This window comes from Notothenia rossii (genome assembly GCF_949606895.1).
Source record: "Notothenia rossii genome assembly, chromosome: 3".
NCBI lineage: Eukaryota > Metazoa > Chordata > Actinopteri > Perciformes > Nototheniidae > Notothenia > Notothenia rossii.
Window position 1 is genome coordinate 2,404,988 of NC_136901.1, and position 21,912 is coordinate 2,426,899.

Consider the following 21,912-nt stretch of genomic DNA (forward strand, 5'->3'; position numbering starts at 1 on the left):
AGCTCTGACACTTCTATAAACACCATCACATCAACTTGTGAACTATTAACCAGGTAAATATAATAAACAGAAATGCATAATGAATGCACAGCTGGTTGTGTTTGAGTCCTGATGAACACACACACCCAGAGATATTGCAGAGCAGCCTGAAGTCAGATTACTGCTTTGAAGACAGATACCTGCATCAACCTCTCACTTAAAATCAAACCCAGAGGAGGACCCCTTGGTGTCTCCAGGAACCACAAATAGTCTCCAAGTTCATAGTGTTTTACATTTGATAGAAAACAAAGGAGAATCCTGTCTGTTACTCGATGAACCACTCAGTTACACCAGACCTCATTCTACATGTTTATTTATATTCTGTATCAGCTGATACTCGGAAACTACAGCTGTCAGATACAGAGAGGAGTAAAAGTACAATATTACCTTTCAGCATAGTAGCTTGAATGAGTATTAAGAAGATGTGCTTTCCATCACTGTTCATCATAAGAATATTTAACCTGAATTGATCTTAAACTCAGTTTGTCTGAGACCCCTTCAGGGACCTCTGAAGAGCTACAGACAGCGGAAAAAACACAACTCTCTCAGTTAAACACCATATGTCCATGCATCCATGTTCTCTGTACAGATCCACTGACAGGATGATCGACCCTGGTGCGGCCATCCGGGTCAGACACACCGACAATCCGCCCACTGACCTCCATCAAATCATCCTGTATGCTGCCTTCAGGAGCCTCTCTTCGGAGGAATCTATCAATACTGCATGGTGTTTGACAGCAGGTGTGTGTGAGTGTTTGAGAAAAAAGAGACGCACGGTGCGCGGACACTCACCATCATCCCCGGCACGTTCGTCCGCGTTCACATGACGGCAAGAGAAGCCAGAAACATCCACCATTTTCAACCTTTTTATCCCCGACTTGGGTGTACTCCCGTCGGTGTGGAGATCCGTGTTTCCCCGCAGCCTGCAGGGCAGTGGATCCCCGACCCGGCTATTCCTCCATGGGGGGAAACGACACACAAACCGGGCCTGGAAACAGAGCAATAACCCGGGTTACATGCCGGGTAAACAGCTGGATATTAAAGGTGTGTGAGCAGCAGACTCCGGGTGCATCTGATGGAGGAAGATGCTCCCGGTGCGTCAGGGGAGAAACTGAGAAACTGGCCTCCACTGCAAGAAATAACCAGACCTGTCAGAGCCTGACAAAAAATCTAAGTGAGGAAAATCCGCAGCGGCTCCTAGAGGCTTACCTTTTAAATGCACCCCTTGTAACTTGTTTTAGCGCCACCTACTGTATTGACATTATACATTTTTTTATAATAATACATTGGATTTTTACAGTGCTTTTCCTAATGCTCAAAGACGCTTTACATAAAACCAGAAACAGTACAAAAATCATAAACAGTAGTCCCGATCCAAACATCACTTGACATCAATGTCGCTGATAGATATTACATTACATGTCACTTGCTAGTCGCTTTTATCCAAAGCGACTTACATACTCGATACTGTGGACAATCCACACAGGAGCAATTTGGGGCGAAGTGTCTCAGGGACACAACGACATGCAGTGGGGTTTGAACCTCGGCCCCCAATGTTGTGTTTAAACTATTCTGTATGTCTTTTATGCATAGTTTCTATGAATCTGTTATTCCATTGTGTTTATTTATTGTGTTCCTTTCTGTTGTCTTCCTGTTAAGTGTTAATGTTGATGTAAAGCACTTTGAATTGATTGTGTCTGAAAACCTTACCTTAACTTACCTTACCTTACCTCACCTACCTCACCTTACCTTACCTTACCTTACCTTACATACCTTACCTTACCTTACCTCACCTACCTCACCTTACCTTACCTTACCTTACCTACCTTACATACCTTATTTACCTACCTTACCTTACCTTACCTTAACTTACCTTACATACCTTACCTTACCTTACCTTACCTACCTTACTTACCTACCTTACCTTACCTTACCTTACCTTACCTACCTTACATACCTTACCTTACCTACCTTACCTACCTTACCTTACCTACCTTACATACCTTCCCTTACCTACCTTACATACCTTACCTTACCTACCTTACCTTACCTTACCTTACCTTACCTACCTTACCTTACCTTACCTTACCTTACCTTACCTACCTTACCTACCTTACCTACCTTACCTCACCTCACCTCACCTTTCCTACCTTACTTACTGTACCTTACCTTACCTTACCTTACCTTATTACCTTACCTTACCCCAAAGCGGAAAAAATACTTATAGTTTATTCTCTAAATGGTATTTATTACATGCATAATAGACAGTGGTGGAATCAAACTGTGTTTTTTTTACACAATGCATGACCATTTATGATTGAAAAGACCCAGCAAGAAGAACTCACATGTATTTCTGTCTCTTCTGCAAATGTGCAAATAGAAGTAAAGTCACGTGAAATCTTTTGCAGTGCGCGTGGCTCGACGTCATCGATGTCAAGCTGATCAAAAACACCGGAAGCGAGGGTCTTTAAGACTATAGTTCACATTAAAAAATCTAACAAATTCCAGAGAAATATATAAGCATTCACAAATCAACAGTCAATCCTTCACATGTGTTTAATTATGTGCTTAAATTTGGACTCTCAAATGTTTACTTTTGGATGGTTTAAAACTATTTAAGTGACACACTTTGATTTTAAAGTATGACCATATTTTTGTTTCACGTTGTGCTGTGATTGTCTAATAATGCTGAAGTTATTTACACTTATGTTATCCTAAATGTAATACACTGAGTCCAGCAGGGGGCTGCAGAGGTATACCTTTACAACCCACTTTCAGTCCTCTGAGACAGAGCTTCTCAAACTTTTTTCAGTAATGTTCCCCTTTGAAAAATGTTCTCAGTCAAGTACCCCTGACCGACCCCGAACATTTTTGATAGAAAAAGCCTATACAAATAATTACAATAGTGATGTCCCATCAGTGTGACATTTATTAACTCCTTAATTCATTCATTTATTAATTAGGTTGTGAACACTTTATAAATCATTAATAAGCTTTTATAAGACATGAGGTAAACAGGGCGACCTCGCTTACTTCGTCTCCTTCATCAGCCAGCATCCTTGGTATCTGTTGCTCACTGAGTTGATTCTCGCTAAGTAGCCAATATAAGGCTTAGTCATCTTGCCAAATAGTGAGCCTGTGTTGATGTATGAAAGCTATGTTAGAACTGGTTTATAAATGGTTCATAATGATTAATAAAGTGTTCACAACCTAAATCATAACCTAATTATAAACCCTGAGGGTAGTCTTATTGTAAAGTGGTACCCAATTTAGTGTCAAAACATTGGCAAAGTTATATGCCATCAGTGTCTTATGTATTAAACCACATTTTAACTGAAAAACAATTATAATAATTAAACAACCCCAACGTACCCCTAGGGGTCCGCGTACCCCCACTTGAGAATAACTGCTCTCACCGCAACATCCAGAGAGATGAGGCAACAATGCATTGACAATATGTACATTTTTATTTGTGGAAAAGCATTTAAAGCAGATATCTACAGGATAACAACAGTATTAAGAATCTTCCAGGATTGGTGCAAACACTACCTCCTTTCTCATTCTTCCTTTCCTTCATCGCCTCCTCGTTTACTTCCCTCTTCTCCTTCCATGTCTTGCCTCATACCTTTATTGACGTTAAAAAACATTGTATTTGATGTTATTAGTCTCACAGTGATGCTATGCTATGCGCTGAGAGTATCAGGACTGTCATTTGATTAATTAACTCCTGTATTGAAGTCACAGTGCTTAGTGTGCTGCATCTCTTCCAGTCAAAGCAGACATGGATAAATGATTAACAGAAATGCCCTGTAATTGGTCTTAAAATAAGTATTTTATGCTGTCATTCAGTGACTTATTTTAGTAAAGTGTGTGCATACGTGCGTGCATTTCGTCCTGTGCACGATGCTGCATTCAAAGAGTGAAGACAGAGATATAGTTTGACTTGTGTTGCACACTTTGAATATTTTCAGCAGAATCCCTCAGGCTCGCGGCAGGAAGCGCAGGTTGATGGGCTTCCCGGGGATGAGCAGAGTTCGAGTTTTGGGCTCCACCACGGGTGCACCGGGCTCAGGCTGCACCTCGAACTTCTGCATCAGCTGGAAGACCACCAAAGTGTTAATATCACACTCTGACAACAAGGTAGTCCTGCATTCATGACAACACTTGAGTAAAAGCGCAAAAGTACAAACATCAAAATGAACTTTTTCTGCTGAAATATATCATATACCATACAGCAGGGGTCGGCCACCTTTTTGATATGAAGTGCCATTTAAAAAAAAAAAATTTATCAGCGTGCCAACGATCGAGAATTATCAACGGGGGGGGGGGGGTTAGAAGAGCGAACTATCAGCAGGAGGGCGGGGCTGCGGGGAAGTAGTGTGTGGACCTGTCAGCGCAACTTACATGATGTCGAATTTAACAAACACATTTAAATAATTGGTTTAAACGGCATAATAATAAGGACGGTCGTCCGTTCTGTGATTATCCAGAACACACATGTTATGATATTAGGGTCGTGCAGAGTGAGATGAGATCGCTGTCCCTTTAAGAGAGAGAGAAAGAGGGGTGTGGCTTGTGCATGTGTGTGTGTGGATGGTAGAGCGACAGTGAGGGAACGTGTGTTTGTTTCTGGAAGTGAAACGAGGCAGCAGAAAAACAGAGGTCTGTGATGTATTTTGTGAAACAGAAGAACAGCTAAATAAATGCAACGGCCTCCTAAGAAGAGCTTGCCTCTCTCCAGTCATTTAAGCTAAAGTGGGTTATTGAACCTGAAGCTTGTTGCTTCTTCCCTCCTCGACTACGGTCTGGGAGCCGACAGGAAAGTTCAACACACAGATGGCCAGTCCGCCCCTTTGTAGCACATTATTTAGATGAGAGATGAGCAGATCGCCACTGGGCTTTCAACTAAATACACAGCCACGCAAAAACTGCGGCATTTATACAGCTCCTTTTGGGTACTGGAATTAGTGAAGTGCTTTCCTCCGTGGTGAAACGATCAGCACTGCACCACGGAGGAAAGCGGCAGAAAGTCGCCTGGAGATAAAGAGAGCGGGGCTGCGTTGCGTGCATGGCTTCCTTCTGCAGGTAACGGGGAGACGCGCTCTGGCGGCGGTCTCGTTCAGGATCCGAAAATACAATTTAAATATTTTTGCACACTTATTCCACTTATTCCTAGTGTGCCACTGGTTACGGTGCCGCGTGCCAATGCTGGCACGCGTGCCAGGGGTTGCCAACCCCTGCAATACAGGGTACATTCAACTCAGAAATGTGCAGACCCTCGGAGATGATACGTGTGAGCCTCATTGGGTTTGGGCTCCGTGACAAACTGGGTTCTTCAGCTCCTCTCTCAACATGGATGCTAACATCTGTTTAACATCATTATAACAACTGCAGGTAGATAAATGTTTCTCTGCCAAAGAGCTGGAGCTCAAAGCCTTTTGTAAACACAGTCTCATCAGGTCAGGGGGTTCGAGGATATGTGGTTGAATCCTGTGGGAAGAGTAACGTCACTTTGACTCAGAAGTGTGCTGGCTCAGATCACCCGTTCCCTCCTCTCTCTCTCTCTCTCTCTCTCTCTCTCTCTCTCTCTCTCTCTCTCTCTCTCTCTCTCTCTCTCTCTTAGTATTAACTGGAGAGATGTTTTAACTTCCTGTCGGTGTCTCTCACCCTGGACAGAGCGAAGAACATCTCCATCTCCGCCACCCTCTTCCCGACGCAGCCTCGCACCCCCACCCCGAACGGGATGAAGCTGTACGGATGATGATTGTAGGATCCGGTTCTCGGTTTGCTTCGAGAGGAATCGCCTCGCAGCCATCGCTCCGGCTTGAAGAGCTCTGCGTCTTCAAACTGACCTTCATCGTGACAGAGCGAGTAGTGGCACAGGTGGAACTGCGTCTGGGAAAATGAAATAGTTGAACGTGAATGTTCTTTTCAGTCGTTTAAAGTTAACGGAGCACTTGAAGCAGCGTCATATCCTGGACATTAGCACCTTCTTTGGGAACCAGTAGTTTCCCACGACCACCTCGTCCTCCGAAACGAAGCGTCCGTTTCCAGGAACCACGGGATAGAGGCTGGAGGAGAGAGGCAGAAGAATATCATTTGCATAATAAAGATGACAGGGTTGAGGTTGTTCAGGACAGTTTGTTCTAACTCCACCTGGTTCAGGGAACACATGAATCACCACTTCATTGTTTTGTACTGTTGCCTCACAAAGCGTTCCCTGAGGATGTTCTGACTGGCAGATATTTCTCACCGCAGTGTCTCCTTGATGACGGCCTTCAGGAAGGGCATCCGGCTCAGGTCGTCAGAGTTTGGCTCCTGGAGGTCCGGACACACGGAGACCACCTCTCTGTGGAGACGCTCCTGAGCCCCCCCGTCCCTCGCCAGGTGGTACAGGGTCCACGACAAAGTGTTGGAGGTCTGAAGAAGAGGAGGGAGGAATCAGAGGGGGGAAGTAGTGGAGTACAAATACTTCGTTACTGCACATTTTTCTGGTATCAGTACTTTAGTCCACAACTTTTTACTTCGACTTCTTACATGTTGAACTCAAATACCTGTACTTTCTACTTCTTACATGTTGAACCCAAATACCTGTACTTTCTACTTCTTACATGTTGAACTCAAATACCTGTACTTTCTACTTCTTACATGTTGAACTCAAATACCTGTACTTTCTACTTCTTACATGTTGAACTCAAATACCTGTACTTTCTACTTCTTACATGTTGAACTCAAATACCTGTACTTTCTACTTCTCACATGTTGAACTCAAATACCTGTACTTTCTACTTCTCACATGTTGAACACAAATACCTGTACTTTCTACTTCTTACATGTTGAACTCAAATACCTGTACTTTCTACTTCTTACATGTTGAACACAAATACCTGAACTTTCTACTTCTTACATGTTGAACACAAATACCTGAACTTTCTACTTCTTACATGTTGAACTCAAATACCTGTACTTTCTACTTCTCACATGTTGAACACAAATACCTGTACTTTCTACTTCTTACATGTTGAACTCAAATACCTGTACTTTCTACTTCTTACATGTTGAACTCAAATACCTGTACTTTCTACTTCTCACATGTTGAACTCAAATACCTGTACTTTCTACTTCTTACATGTTGAACACAAATACCTGTACTTTCTACTTCTCTCATTTTCCAAACAGGCTGGTTCCTTTAGTCTGAATGTGTGTTTGGTGGCGTGATCATTATTATTTAGAGTCATTGCGTGCCTATTGATTTGAACACGATCCGTGTATCCATCATTTCCTGGTCTTCTCTAAAGAAGAGGGACCAATGAAAACGTTGTCATGTTGCCGTTGGTCACCATGGAAACATTCATTAGCTAACAATGACATTATTGTTCTATTAATATAAAGGGAGGTCAGGTACTCTTTAAAACAGCTGCTAGTTATGGGTACTTTTTACTGAAGTACATTTCAAAGTTCTTTACTTTTACTTGAGTAAAGAAGTTTAGTGAGTACTTCTACTTTTACCAGAGTATTTTTAAACACGAGTATGTGTACTTCTACTTGAGTAAAGGATGTGTGTACTTCTACTTGAGTAAAGGATGTGTGTACTCTTGCCATCACACACTGCTGTCAGAGAGGGTTTACCTGAATCATCTTCAGAGCGCATGCATGAATAATATCATGATAAGTCATCCGAACCCTGAAGCAAGAGATTCTTTTGATTTGGCAATCGGCTCAGCAGAGAAGCAGGATCTTTCCTTACTTTCTCCATATTGTTGGCACAGTGTTTAAATGTTGTACACATGGTGATCTCTACTGCTACAGCCTCGCCTCGTTAGGAATGCAGGCCGACGGGCTCTGTAGCTGCTCAACGTGAAGAAACACAACCTGAACTCGGTGTTGTTGTTGCAGGTTTCCTGAACGAGTCTCCCTGTGAGGAGCAGGGGGTTCAACACTACAGCATATCTACAGGATTCCTCTGCACAGTCTTTCATTTGACTTTCTGTCTTATTTCTCGCATGCACCAATGTGTCACTTGCTAATTATTTCTAATATCTTTATTGTCTTAAGTATATTGTTTTTTTGGAGAAATCTGGGTCTTTTGGGAACTTTTATTGCCAACCCTAGAACTGCTGTGCAAATGACGATAAAGCATGTGTATTTTAAATGTTTATCTTGGTTCTTAATCTTGACTTTCCATGGACTTTCTGCAGACAGGGTTCAAAGTAAATGTTTTGTATGTTTTAGGACAACTCTAATTCCAAAGAAATAGAGTTATTTGGAATTACTTTCATTTGTATCTTATCTTTTTGACTAATTGAGCGCTTGTTGTTTCTTATAAAGGGTTTATTTTCTGTGTGTATGATGTTCTAAATACCTGCAGCATAGCTTTGAGCAAAAAAAACGACAAAAATATCTACAAAAATCACCAAAAAATCACCAAAAAATCACCAAATAACCACCAAGATATCACAGAAACCTGTAGGCTGAAACTCCCAGCATGCACTGCTCACCGTGTCGACCCCCCCCAGCAGCAGCTCCGTGACGCTGGTGTAAACCTCGCTCCTGCTCAGCCGGTCTGAGGTCAGCAGGTACGTCAGATACAAGCCCTCCGCCGGCTCTCCGCTGCTCACCTGAGCCTCGATCTCGCAGATCCTCCTGTCGATGAGGGTCCGAGCTGCACGGAGAAACGTTCAATTAATAACAGCTGACGTAGTTTATATCTTTGTACGCTGAGAGTTTAAATAACATTTGTAAAGTTATTATTATATGCTTGATTATGTTTGAAGATAAATGCATTGTGTGTGAATTAACTTAAATGTGTTATCCTCTTTTCTGCCGGATCAACCAGCAAACAGTCTGGAAAAATTCTGCTAACTTTTTTCAAGAAATCTGCAAACAATTAGCAAATTACCTTAAAAAAAGATTATAAAAAAACACCAACATATCGGCAAAATATCTGCAAAATATCACCAAAATATCAGCAAAGAATCACAAAAGAATAACTAAGAAAATCACTAAAACAATCACTAAAAAAGCCATAAGAGAGACATGGTGTCCCACACTCATCCCACAGTGAACCCAGAAGTGTTCTGCAGGAAGCCTCTGGTGCTGCATACCTACGTCATAGAGGTCGTCCCAGGCCTGAACGAAGCGCCCCCAGAAGGGCAGGACGCCGCGGCTCCATCGGGGGAAAAGAATCACCGTTTCAGAGAGCGTTAGCATGTCGTTAGCCGCCGCGATGAAGCGCAGCGTTTCGGGGGGGATCTCCTCCTGAAGGCATCCCATCCGGGTCTCAAACAAGATGGAGGAGATACCTGTAGGAGGAGGAAGTCACATGATGCATTTCAGCACTGTAGGAGATGATTATCTTCTGTTTGCATCACGTTTAATTCTCATTGTTTATCACTTCCAGCTATTGTCACGTGGGTGTAGTTGGTATTTAGGTCAACTGTTGGATGCCGGTTCTGGGACATGACGTAGAGGAGAGGGTGTATGGCTCTGATACTTTCTGTTGATCGTTTGCTCTGGAGTTGTATATTGTTTGTTTTTCGAGCAACTTTTAGCCTCTCAGCGCATAACTCATAGGGAGCTTTGGCCGCTACAAGCCTTGGCTAACTTTAGTTTGCAAGGAAGACTTATTGCTGACACACACAAACGGAGAGCGTTCAGATAGACCTAAACCAGCCTAAAGCAGTTCCCTTTATGCCAAGTGTGTTCAAGTGCTCTAGTCTTTGCAATAGGGTGGTTGATAGTATCAAATGCAGCACTGAGAAGACAAGAATAGAGACTTTGTCTGAAGCTGTTCGAAGGTCATTTGTGAATTTAACAAGAGCTGTCTCTGTGCTATGTTGTGTTCTAAAGCCAGACTGAGAATCCTCAAATATATCATTGTTTTTTATAAGTAATCATCAACTGTTCGGCGACTGCTTTCTCAAGGATTTTTAGAGGAATGGAAGATTAGAAGTGGCTCTATAGTTGGCTAAAACTTCTGTTTGATCGAGGTTGTTGTAGCATAAATGGACTACGACTTAATTTCAGTCACACAGCAGCGTTAGTGAGGCGGAGCTGGCAAATATTCACTTTCAATGGACTGTGCCAGATGCTTGATGGATGACTGTCTCCTCTACTAAAACGTGGCCCGGGGCAGAATCAGAGGATAAACCTTAATGTTAAAATGTGTTTCCCGAGGGGATCGGAGCTGGGGGGTTAGGAATGTGTTCTGGGAATGAAGCCGGATTGTTCTCCTGAGGGGGAGAATAAAGAGGAATTCACACCATGAACCATAAGAACAAGCAGAAAGCAGCGATAGAGAGGAGGGTAAGAAACAGAGGATATAACAGCTTCAAAAAAGACCTCAGATTTGGGGAAATGTTTGTGTTTGATGGCAAAAGTACACCCTTTACTCAAGTAGAAGTACAGATACTCGTGTTTAAAAATACTCTGGTAAAAGTAGAAGTACACACATCCTTTACTCAAGTAGAAGTACAGATACTCGTGTTTAAAAGTACTCTGGTAAAAGTAGAAGAACTGACTAAACTTCTTTCCTCAAGTCAAAGTAAAGAACTTTGAAATGTACTTCAGTAAAAAGTACCCATAACTAGCAGCTGTTTTAAAGAGTACCTGACCTCCCTTTATATTAATAGAACAATAATGTCATTGTTAGCTAATGAATGTTTCCATGGTGACCAACGGCAACATGACAACGTTTCCATTGGTCCCTCTTCTTTAGAGAAGACCAGGAAATGATGGATACACGGATCGTGTTCAAATCAATAGGCACGCAATGACTCTAAATAATAATGATCACGCCACCAAACACACATTCAGACTAAAGGAACCAGCCTGTTTGGGAAATGAGAGAAGTAGAAAGTACAGGTGTTTGAGTTCAACATGTAAGAAGTAGAAAGTACAGGTATTTGTGTTCAACATGTGAGAAGTAGAAAGTACAGGTATTTGTGTTCAACATGTAAGAAGTAGAAAGTACAGGTATTTGAGTTCAACATGTGAGAAGTAGAAAGTACAGGTATTTGTGTTCAACATGTAAGAAGTAGAAAGTACAGGTATTAGTGTTCAACATGTGAGAAGTAGAAAGTACAGGTATTTGAGTTCAACATGTAAGAAGTAGAAAGTACAGGTATTTGAGTTCAACATGTAAGAAGTAGAAAGTACAGGTATTTGTGTTCAACATGTAAGAAGTAGAAAGTACAGGTATTTGAGTTCAACATGTAAGAAGTAGAAAGTACAGGTATTTGAGTTCAACATGTAAGAAGTAGAAAGTACAGGTATTTGTGTTCAACATGTAAGAAGTAGAAAGTACAGGTGTTTGTGTTCAACATGTAAGAAATAGAAAGTACAGGTGTTTGTGTTCAACATGTAAGAAGTAGAAAGTACAGGTGTTTGTGTTCAACATGTAAGAAGTAGAAAGTACAGGTATTTGTGTTCAACATGTAAGAAGTAGAAAGTACAGGTGTTTGTGTTCAACATGTAAGAAGTAGAAAGTACAGGTGTTTGTGTTCAACATGTAAGAAGTAGAAAGTACAGGTATTTGTGTTCAACATGTAAGAAGTCAAAGTAAAAGTTGTTAGAAAAATAAGTAGTTGTTGGGAAACTAGTGAATGTCCCTTCTGTATCAGAGCAGCGTGATAACAGAGGCCCTACGTAGCTGTGTACGTAGCCGGATGTCTGACTACATGGATGACGCTCATGAGACACTGTGTTGAAGCTATGTTCCTCAGATTGGCATGATGACACAGCCCCTAGAGAGAGAGGCATAGGACTGTCATGCTTATTGCTTACGCAGGCCTTAGCTGATCTGAACCAATGTCAGAATACTGCTCTGAATCAGTATTCTTCCATCTTGTTGACTGTAACTCCCTCTCTTGTATATCAGCATATCAAGGACTCTGGGAACCATGTGTCCCACGCAGCCCTGTTTGTGAGGACCACTTGTATCCTGATATTGAAGACCAAGCTGCTGACGAGTGATATTTTTCTAACAGTAGTGGAGTAAAGAACTGATACCAGATAAATGTACTTAAGTACAGTAACGAAGTATTTGTACTCCACTACTTCCCCCCTCTGGGTATGAGTGTGTGAGGCATGTCTGATTTGAGTCCCCTCTGTGTTTCCCACCTTCGAAGCCGAACTTGTAGAGCTCGCTGGTCAGATCTGAGACCGTGTTTCCGTCCTCGCTCTTCCTCCGCAGGATCTCTACACGTCGCAGCAGATCTCCAACCACCTGGTGGATGATGGGAGCGAACGCCGACACCTCATGCAGCTTCAGCATCTTCGGGTTCAGAGCCCCACGGATCCTGTACCACTCTGGTCCGGTTCTAGAGAGGAAAAGAGGTTTTTTTTATAAGCAAGTGGAATGGATTTGATAGTGAAGCACTGACACGGCGCTCTACAGAGAGCAACGAGTGGATAGACCGATGCACGGACTTTCCACATGGTAAAAGTGGGGGGGTCTAAACTAATCATTTTAAAAAGGCTGCGATAATGTATAATGTAATGGCTGCGATGCCCATGGTTTAAATAACCCAAACTCTACTCTTGGTCTTCCTCTCTGCAGACTGACTGAACTTTATTGCAAGAAATAGAATACAACAAAGACAGCTGAATGGTTTGATTCTCTATACACATTTGATACATAAATTCCCGCCACACATTCACTCCTAATAGTCCGCTTCTCTGGTTCACAGGGGCAGAACTCAAACGGACTATCACTTTAAACACAAGTCATGTGCACGAGATGCTGTTCAACAATTGGTCTGACATTAAGGGGGAAAAACACAAATCCAGGCAATTTCCACCGGAGCCTGAAGCATCGGCAGGTTATTTTCATGCTGCTGTTAATCTGGAGATCATATCAACGCTTCCTGTGTTTTGGTCTCAGACTGTGTTCACACCGACCGAAACGAGCCGCACCGAGCGGTGAAACGCTCCAGGGTTCGATTCAACCGGACTAAACAAAGCTGGTGTGAACGAGACCTTAAACTCCAGGGGCCCGGTGATGGAGCCCTGAGGAACTCCGTTATCACTTCATCAAGGCATATTCACTAAAGTAATTGTAGTACAAAGTGCAGATTTCTATTCTAACTTCTCAATGTTAATATATATATAATAAATAGGGCCGGGACTTTAACGCGTTAATTAAGATTAATTAATTACACAAAAATCAACGCGGTAAAAAAAATTACGCATTTTAATCGCACTTATTTTTGCACCGCGGAACGTTTCTCACTGGATGAGTTTCAGGGATACCGATTATACTGGAGCACCAACTAACGTTCATGACTTCAAACAACAACAAACCACAGTGAACAATAGTCAAACATGAACGAACAAGCTGATGAGACCGCTTTGGTTGGCCCCGTGGATGGGACATTTTGTTTTAAAAAACGGACGGATGGAAGCGTCAATAAGAGCACGGTTGTTTGCAAATTATGCAAAAAGGAATTTGCATATCACCGCAGCACATCAAGCCTCAAGTATCACCTCAATGCAAAACCTATAGCAGCTAGCGTGGAAGCTAGCGTGGACGTTAGCCCGACTCGGAGTACAAGGACCCACACCCAATTCGCGTTGATCAAACAGTGGCCTATGCAACAGAGAGATTTTATTTTTCACTAGGATATTGGAAGAATAGGAGGGATTGAGGTCAATCACTGGCACTTTTTTATTTTATTTTAAATGGTACAGTACACTTTATGTTGAACTATTTATTATGTTGTTGGTGCAACTGGCACTTTATGTTGAACTGTTTATTGTTTTGGCCAAGGTTATTGAGAGAGTTGGACTGAAATTGATTAGATTTTTTAAATCAACAGTTGGTAAATCAACAAAGTCTGTTCTGGCCTCTGAAGCAACAGAGAGATGTTTTCTAATAGTCAGGGTTTCCAATGTTCTGAATGTACTTGAAAGTATTGTGTTTTACTTCAAAAACAAAGTGTTATAGTTTACAGAAGGTAAAACAGAAGGTTTACAGAAGGTAAAATAGCCTATAGGTACCTATAGGCTACCTGAATCTCTGAAATGTACTATATTCCTAAATATGCTATTGCTACACTTTATGGCAAAAATTGCACTTTTCTGTTGGTCTTGGTTAAGTACATCCTTGAAAAAAATAAACAATGTTTTGTTGCTTAAGCTTATGTATTCAGTCATTATTCAATGGTATACTAAAATCCATGTGAAAAAAATTGCTTCTCACTGTTCTCAGGTCAAATATTTATATGTGATTAAAAATGCGATTAATTGCGATTAATTAATTACAAAGCCTCTAATTAATTAGATTAATTTTTTTAATCGAGTCCCGGCCCTAATAATAAAATATGTACTCACTCGACGTGCAGCCCGTAGGCCTGGCCCCTGAGGTCCCGGTACTCCTTCCAGTGGGGCAGATCACACCTGACCGGGAACTTTCCCTCCTGCCGGATCACCTCTTCGATCAGCTCCGGCGACGCCACGTTCACGATGTCGAACGGACCGAACCGGGACCGCCAGATGGGCCCGAAGAGGTTCTTCTGCACATCCTGCAAACAGAGCGTCAAAAATAAAAGCATGCAATGTGTTCATTTACAGTGGGGCAAATTATGAAACGTTGTCATAACAAAGCAGTTTACAACTCTATTCAAATTAAAGCATTTATACTATACTGTTTATATTGTAATGTACATATTGTTACATATTTATTGTTGTTTTGAATTGTGGTACACCGTGGCACATATTTCTTGTTGTTTTTACTTTACTAAAAAATGTAATGTTAATTGATTTTGTTGTTATTTTACTTTTTTAGCAACCAAATCCATTTTCCTCCCAGGAATTTTGTATTTCTGATTTTAAATGTATAGTAACTTTATAATAACAATAGAAAGTCCACAAAAAACTCAAAACCTGACTTTTTATCTCTCTCGCAAAAAAAAAAAAAAAATGTAAGGAGTTTTGCCTGAATGCATTTGCTCTGAAAGGAAACAGTTGTTGCTAAAACATGAACAAATATTAGTTATTGCTTTTCAGCGGTGTACATAACAGCTACACTGTTAAAAAGAACATGTATCGTGCAGTGGTCCGCTCTGTACCTGCAGCAAGTGGCTCTTGTCCGCGTATCCTTTGATGAATAACCAGTACAGAGTGGTGGCTAAACTGGGGCCGGGCAGATCATCGATGCTCTTCGTTTTCCCAGCCTCGATGTCGGCCTGGAGGTTCAGGGTCTGGTCCAGGCCGGTGGAGCCCCGGGAACGGAGCTCCACACCGGGTCGAGCAGCAGGAAGTGTCCGGGGACAGAGAGCCTGGAGCCGGAGAGCCCGGGTTGTCGAGGAACCCATGGTGGAAGAATCTGTGAGAGTGTTTGTGTGTGTGTGTGTGTGTGTGTGTGTGTGTGTTTGTGTGTGTGTGTGTGTGCGTTCGTGTGCGCGGGTGTGTGCGTGGGTGTGTGTGTGTGTATCACCCTGCAGGGACCGTGTGGTACTCGAGGAATAGTTGATCATTAAATCAATGTAGGTAGGTTACTGTGTAAAAAGATCATTGATTTTAATGCAAATAATTATGCAAATGAGAACTGTCTTTTTAAAATTTATTTAACTTTCAGATATCATATTACCAAGTATATAATATCATACAAATATTGAAATATAACATCCTGTATTTAGCATTTCAATCATGTCAACAAGTATAACATGCATAAAATGCACACATAATAAGAGCATTATAAACCCAAAGATTACAATTATTTAATTGAATAAAAGTCCAATTCAAGCGATTTTCAGTATTATGTTGACACCAATATATATATAAATAAACACAGAACATCCTGCAATAGGAATAGGAACTACTCTGTAATTCATTCATACACATGTACAATTTTTTATATTCCTTTTAATATATACTTTATGGTGGTCCGTGTACGTTTTGTTAGTTTGATTTTTCGTTTGAACCAAAAAAACGAAAATACCAGCCTTTTTTTGTTTTAAATCAAAAACGAAAAAACGGGAAACCAACGCCGTTTTCTGAATCAAAAAACGGATAACAAAAAGACCTTATTAAAAAAACGGTCCGGTATGGTTTTTGATAACAATTTCATTCATTTTCCGTTTTGAAGAAAAAAAGTCCGGTGGACCGGAAGTTAAAGAACATATTTCAAAATAAAAGACACGAGGCTATAATGGCAATGCTGTAAAAGTTCAATCCTGGAACCCAGAAGTCTGACGACCCTTGGCCCCCTTGCTTCCGGCGCCCATGCTGCCGAGGGTACGTTTATTCCTGCATTCACATGCAGATATGCGTTTATAGAGAATACAAGTAATCTTTGCATAACTTTATTTCGCTGACTTTCGGTTTGTACTGTGTCGGCAAATCCAGTGTCCAGCTTGTCGCTGTGTGACAACGTCATGTTTGTTGCATACCTGCAAGATTTACCTGTGACAAATGTCAGCGATGTGAACAGAACTGTCGCTCTACTTTCACCTGCACCCAGCAGCAAGCGGGAGAACGATATCTCATACAGTTCACACAGCAATGGAACGGTTGTGAAGCATTATTTTGTCCAACTAGTCTCTACATTAGTTTGGGGCTCTCTGCTGGAACTGCTACCTCCGCGACCCGACCACGGATAAGCGGGAGAAGATGGATGGATGGATAGTTTCTACATTATAAATTTGATGTTTGTCTAAACTGCTAAGAAGCTCTGCTAGACGCAGAGGAATGTGTGTGTAAGGCTTACATGAACTGAATTGAAACACTGTCCATTAGTTGATTAATAAACAAGACATTCAAGTCAAAGTTTTAGGCATTTTCATTTGTAGCACGGATGTAGCATATGGACTATGAATGAACACATGCAATGTGGAAACAGAAAAATAGTTTTATTCTCAATACTCATAACATGTATCAGACACAATGACTTTACTAAGAGTGAAGATGACATGAACATAGTTACTGTATGGTACTGAAGACAACATACAATATATTGCATTTACCTCTTCCTCTAACTCTCTCCAAAAGTGGCCTCCATTGTTGTACACAAAGTGTTCAAGCTCAGGTTTCTAAGTGATCTAATTGGTTACATGGCTTTTAACATGTGCATTCTGGGTGCAGGGGCTTGATAATTGAGTGTGGTAATCATAATCATAATAATCATAATAGTCACCGGTCCTTCAGCAGGATCCTGTAGTTATTCAAAGTGTGATTTTAGCTAACTAGTGCTTTTGTTTTGAAATCACTTCCGTGAGTTTTGCCCCGCCCCTCGCTCCAATGACCATTTGACCATTTAGTAAGGTAAAAAGCAAAAACGCCTCTCAGACGCTCTTCCGTTTACGTGTTTAATAAAGAAAAAACAATTGGACGGTAGATACACGGATTAAAAACCAAAATCAGACCGTTTTTTTTATTAGGTCTTCTTGTTATCCGTTTTTTGATTCAGACAACATAAACAGGAAAACGGCTTTGGTTTCACGTTTTTTCGTTTTTGATTTAAAACGGGAAAAGGCTGGTATTTCCGTTTTTTGGCTTTCCGTTTAAACAAAAAATCAAACTGACAACGTACACGCACCCTTTATATACATTTACAGGTAATGTAATGTTTTAAGTAACTTATTTAACTTGATAGCACAGACTTGAAGTAACAGTTATACATTAAACTACCAGGTATTACTAAGATAGTGTGTCTGCCTTCGAGCTAGTGGAGTTAATACATTTTTTAACATGATTCTGTCGTTTTTTCGCCGTAATGTGAGTCATGTAAACTGGTCGGTAAAAGGCCGTGAAAATGTATATTAAAGGCACTATGTTCAGAAAGTGGGTATTAACGCCCTCTTGTGGTCACGGTGAGTTGCTGCAGCTGCGTTTCTGTCAAGCTGGAGGAATTGCATATTACATACCACTTACGGTAACATCCTACAAAAATAAAAACGTTGTATGTAACAGACAGAGGTTGTTTTTTTTGTTTTTAAAACGTTACATTTGACTTTAAGACTTTATCTAACTGCTCGGTATTGTAGTCAACTTGATAGAGAAACGTATCACATATTCTAACTCTACTCACTAAGCGGGAAGACATTGTATTTGTAGGAAACAGTTCGTTTAGTTTCGACTAATGTTGTATGCTAATTATACGGTGGCCGAGACGCGCTGAAAACACATACGGCTAACACATAGAGCTAAGGTAATCGGGAAACTCGAGGGACGAACTGAGAACTAGGTAGTTAATAAACGTTTTAACATGTATCCTGTCTTTATTTCGCCGTATTATGAGTCATATTTCAATGTAAATTGGACGCTAAAAGGCGAGAAGAAGTGCATATTACATACCACTTCCTGTAACATCCTTCAAAAATAAAACTCTTTATAATGGGGACAACGAGTCATCTTGATGTACTACTATTACTTTCATTACTGATTGTATTTCACTTTAGCTAGCTTATTATAAACTAGATCTGTCGTTTGATATATATTTTAACAACTGTAATAAATAAAGCAGAGGTTCGCTTGCTTTCATTTCATTTTAGCTTACCCCGATAGCATTGGTTCCATCCGGGTCTTACACTGATAAGGATGCATTGGTTACATCCGGGTCCCTTTGTTGTCGCTAGAATAGGGTTTAATGTGTTTCTCATCATGTTGACTCCACTAGCATGATCTCTGACACAACTGTAAAGGTTATACTGTCGATAAAACGTGCAAATTAAAACCACGTTTTATTGTTGAAGGTTAGGTTTAACCGGAAGTCTTGTACGTATGGAACTCCTCTAACTTGATAACGGAGTTGTAGTTATGGACTGTGGCCAGAGGAGAGCGCCAAAGCACCTCTAAATGTTACCATGGACTGGATGTTATGTGATAATTACTTTGTATCTAGCGTACTAATACTGTATATATTACTGTTTCTCTTTTAAAAGCAAAACAATAACCAGAACCAATGTTTGAAGCTCTCAGTTAGTCCCTCGAGTCTCTCGGTTACTTTAGTGTTAGCCTTATGTGTTTTCATCACGTTGAGCCCTCTCGGCCACCGTATAATTAGAACACAACATTAGCTGAAGCTAAATGAACTGTTTCCATCGAATAAAATGTCTTCCCGCTTAGTAAGTAGAGTTAGAAGATGTAATACGTTTCTGTATCAAGTTGACTACAATACCGAGCAGTTAGATAAAGTCTTAAAGTAAAATGTAACGTTTTAAAAACTAAAATACACTTCCGTCTTTTAGACTTAGACAACATGTTTTATTTTGAAGGATGTTACAGGAAGTGGTATGTAATATGCAATTCCTCTAGCTTGACAGAAAAGCAGCTGCAGTAACTCACCGTGACCACATGAGGGCGTTAATACCCACTTTCTGAACATAGTGCCTTTAATATACATTTTCACTGAGGCCCTTTACCTACCAGTTTACATTGAAATATGACTCAGTCATATTACGGCGAAAAAACGAAATAATGTTAAAAGATTTATTTATACCACTAGCACGAGGGCAGACACACTATCGTAGTAACACACAATAGTTTAATGTATAACTTTTAATGAGTTAGTTACAGTATAGCTGTTCTCATGAAACCGAGATAAATCATAGTAAAGTTAGACATTGTATAAAAGCACTCCACTTCCGGTGAAGACTTACAAAATAAAAGCTTCTAAATATGTATATTTTTTATTAATTAATTTTGTTCCAACAGAACATGGATATGGATATATATATATATATATATATATATATATATATATATATATATATATATATATATATATATATATATATATATATATATTTAAAGGCAGTCTGATTCTTTATATATTTTTGTTGGACCTATACATTTATGATTTAACGTTTATTTCAATGTTCACTTGCTTTCATTTAATTTTAGCTTACCCTTATAAGGATGCATTGGTTACATCCGGGTCCCTTCGTTGTGCCAAAGGTGCGTTAAGCTCTTTTTGGAGGAGGGTTATAAATTATCACGAACATTTGGATATGGTGGATTGTACAGAATTGTAGGAACTGCACACTGAAATGTTTATGATTTGACACTGGGAATGGATGTGATCGAGTACTTCAATCTCCTCTTCCCTTACTACCAAGAAAAATAATATTGAATACAATTTTTTAGTATTGATTAACTCATGTTCATGACAAAATTACTGGAAATGTTGGTTTAAGGCTCAAAGAAATGGAGAAATAGTGCTTTTCCGTCATCTTACATCCAGATAGATTGACCAAAGATAAGGTGGTTGTAGAGAAAATAATATGGGGAATGATAGCATGCAAATCCTAGGACTCGAAGTATCAATTACATTCATTATCGATTATCGTGGATCACAACAACAACAAAAGTATAAAATTCACACATTTAAGAAACGTTCAAACAGATAATTCCTTGTTTTTTTTCAGACTAAAACAATTATTTGACAATCAAAACATTTGCCAAATAATTTCCTGTTGATCGTTTTATCTTTTAAGTCGACAGAATCTTTTCTCTCAGATCTTTTCTTGCAATATCGCCAAGCTCTTATCCGCAGGTTCTGCTCCTTCTGCAGGTCCGTCTTTGATGAGTTTTTTTTTCATAAGCATATCGTTTGCACCGTCATCAGAAGTAGCTGTAAGTCCATTTTCAGATGGTGCTTCGATTCACACAGGGACATTTATCATTTTTCCATGCCCAAAAACACCCAATCCCAGCAGCAACCACAAGTAGGACAACAATGATGCCAACAATCACACCAGTTGGAGAACCCACTGGTTCTTCCTTCTTGGAGAGTATATTTGGAAGTGGTTCACTGACTTCCTCATTCACTGGGTTGTTCATTTTGCAGAAGAAGTTCTTCACATGTCCATGCTCTTTCTTGGTGATGGGCATGACCTTCCCCGACTCTTTCCACTCTCCATCCCCGGTCTTCCATCTGTAAGTGACAGGTTCAGCCCCGGTGGTATCCCCTTCACAGGTCATGGTACATTCGTCACTTTCATGGCTGCATGACACCGGGGAAAACCATATCACCGGCTTGGGACATCTCTGATCACTAAAACGATGTATGTCACTTTTTGCTCGTTGTTGTTAATCTCCACTGAATACGCACCCTCTTCAGCGTTGGTAATTTTCTCCATGGTGATGGTGATCGGATTGGAAGGAGCAGGCCTCAAATCCAGCGTCACACTACCACCTTCCTTGGTGAACTTCTCCTCCACAGTAGAAGCAGAGCTAAGAGAGGCCAAAAACAGCAGAGACAACACGACCAATTTCCCCATTTCGTCCACGGACAAATACACGACTTTACGGATGTTCATAACAAATCGATAATGTCGTAAATTCGGCTCCAAGAAGACACCGAGTTACACCACACCCTTCGTCAGCGAGAAAGTGAAAATGGAAGAAGTTGTAATGCAACTCCTCTAGCTTGATAACGGAGTTGTAATTACGAACTGTGGCCAGAAGAGGGCGCCAAAGCTCCTCTCTAAATGTTACCATGGACTGGATGTTATGTGATAATGACTTTATCTAGTTTACTAATATTGTATATGTTAATGTTTCTCTTTTAACAGCAAGAACATAACAAGAACCAATGTTTGAAGCTCTCAGTTAGTCCCTCGAGTCTCCCGGCTACTTTAGTGTTATTAGTCGTATGTGTTTTCAGCGCGTTGAGCCCTCTCAGCCACCGTATGATTAGCACAAAACATTAGCCGAAGCTAAACGAACTGTTTCCATCAAATAAAATGTCTTCCCGCTTAGTGAGTAGAGTTAGAAGACTTGATGACACTATCTTAGAGCACAAGAGTTGCTCTCTTCTGTAGCTTCGTTTGGACATATACCGTTTTAAAAATGAGGAGAGGAGGAGGAGAGAGGATAGGAGAGGAGAGAGGAGAACTCTTTTCATGAAACAAAAACCCAGACACAAGAAGG

The 21,912-nt window shown here is 40.6% G+C and overlaps 2 protein-coding genes across 2 annotated transcripts in view; both read right to left on the reverse strand.

Annotated features, from left to right (window-relative positions):
• The window catches only part of tmem198ab (transmembrane protein 198ab), a 14,890-nt gene extending 13,672 nt beyond the window's left edge, over positions 1-1,218 (reverse strand). The window contains exon 1 of the mRNA XM_079668965.1: positions 832-1,218. The gene's annotated coding sequence lies outside the window, so the exon portion shown is untranslated. The remainder of the gene's footprint in view (positions 1-831) is intronic.
• Positions 1,219-3,487: 2,269 nt separating this feature from the next.
• cyp27a2 (cytochrome P450 family 27 subfamily A member 2) lies at positions 3,488-15,513 on the reverse strand. The gene is made up of 9 exons (XM_079670053.1): positions 15,108-15,513; positions 14,371-14,561; positions 12,160-12,359; positions 9,144-9,341; positions 8,538-8,701; positions 6,293-6,459; positions 6,029-6,110; positions 5,707-5,934; positions 3,488-4,136 (listed from the first exon to the last, which is right to left on the reverse strand). The coding sequence occupies exons 1-9, from the start codon at positions 15,351-15,353 to the stop codon at positions 4,020-4,022; spliced, it is 1,593 nt and encodes a 530-aa protein (XP_079526179.1). The 5' UTR covers positions 15,354-15,513; the 3' UTR covers positions 3,488-4,019.
• Positions 15,514-21,912: the final 6,399 nt, after the last annotated feature.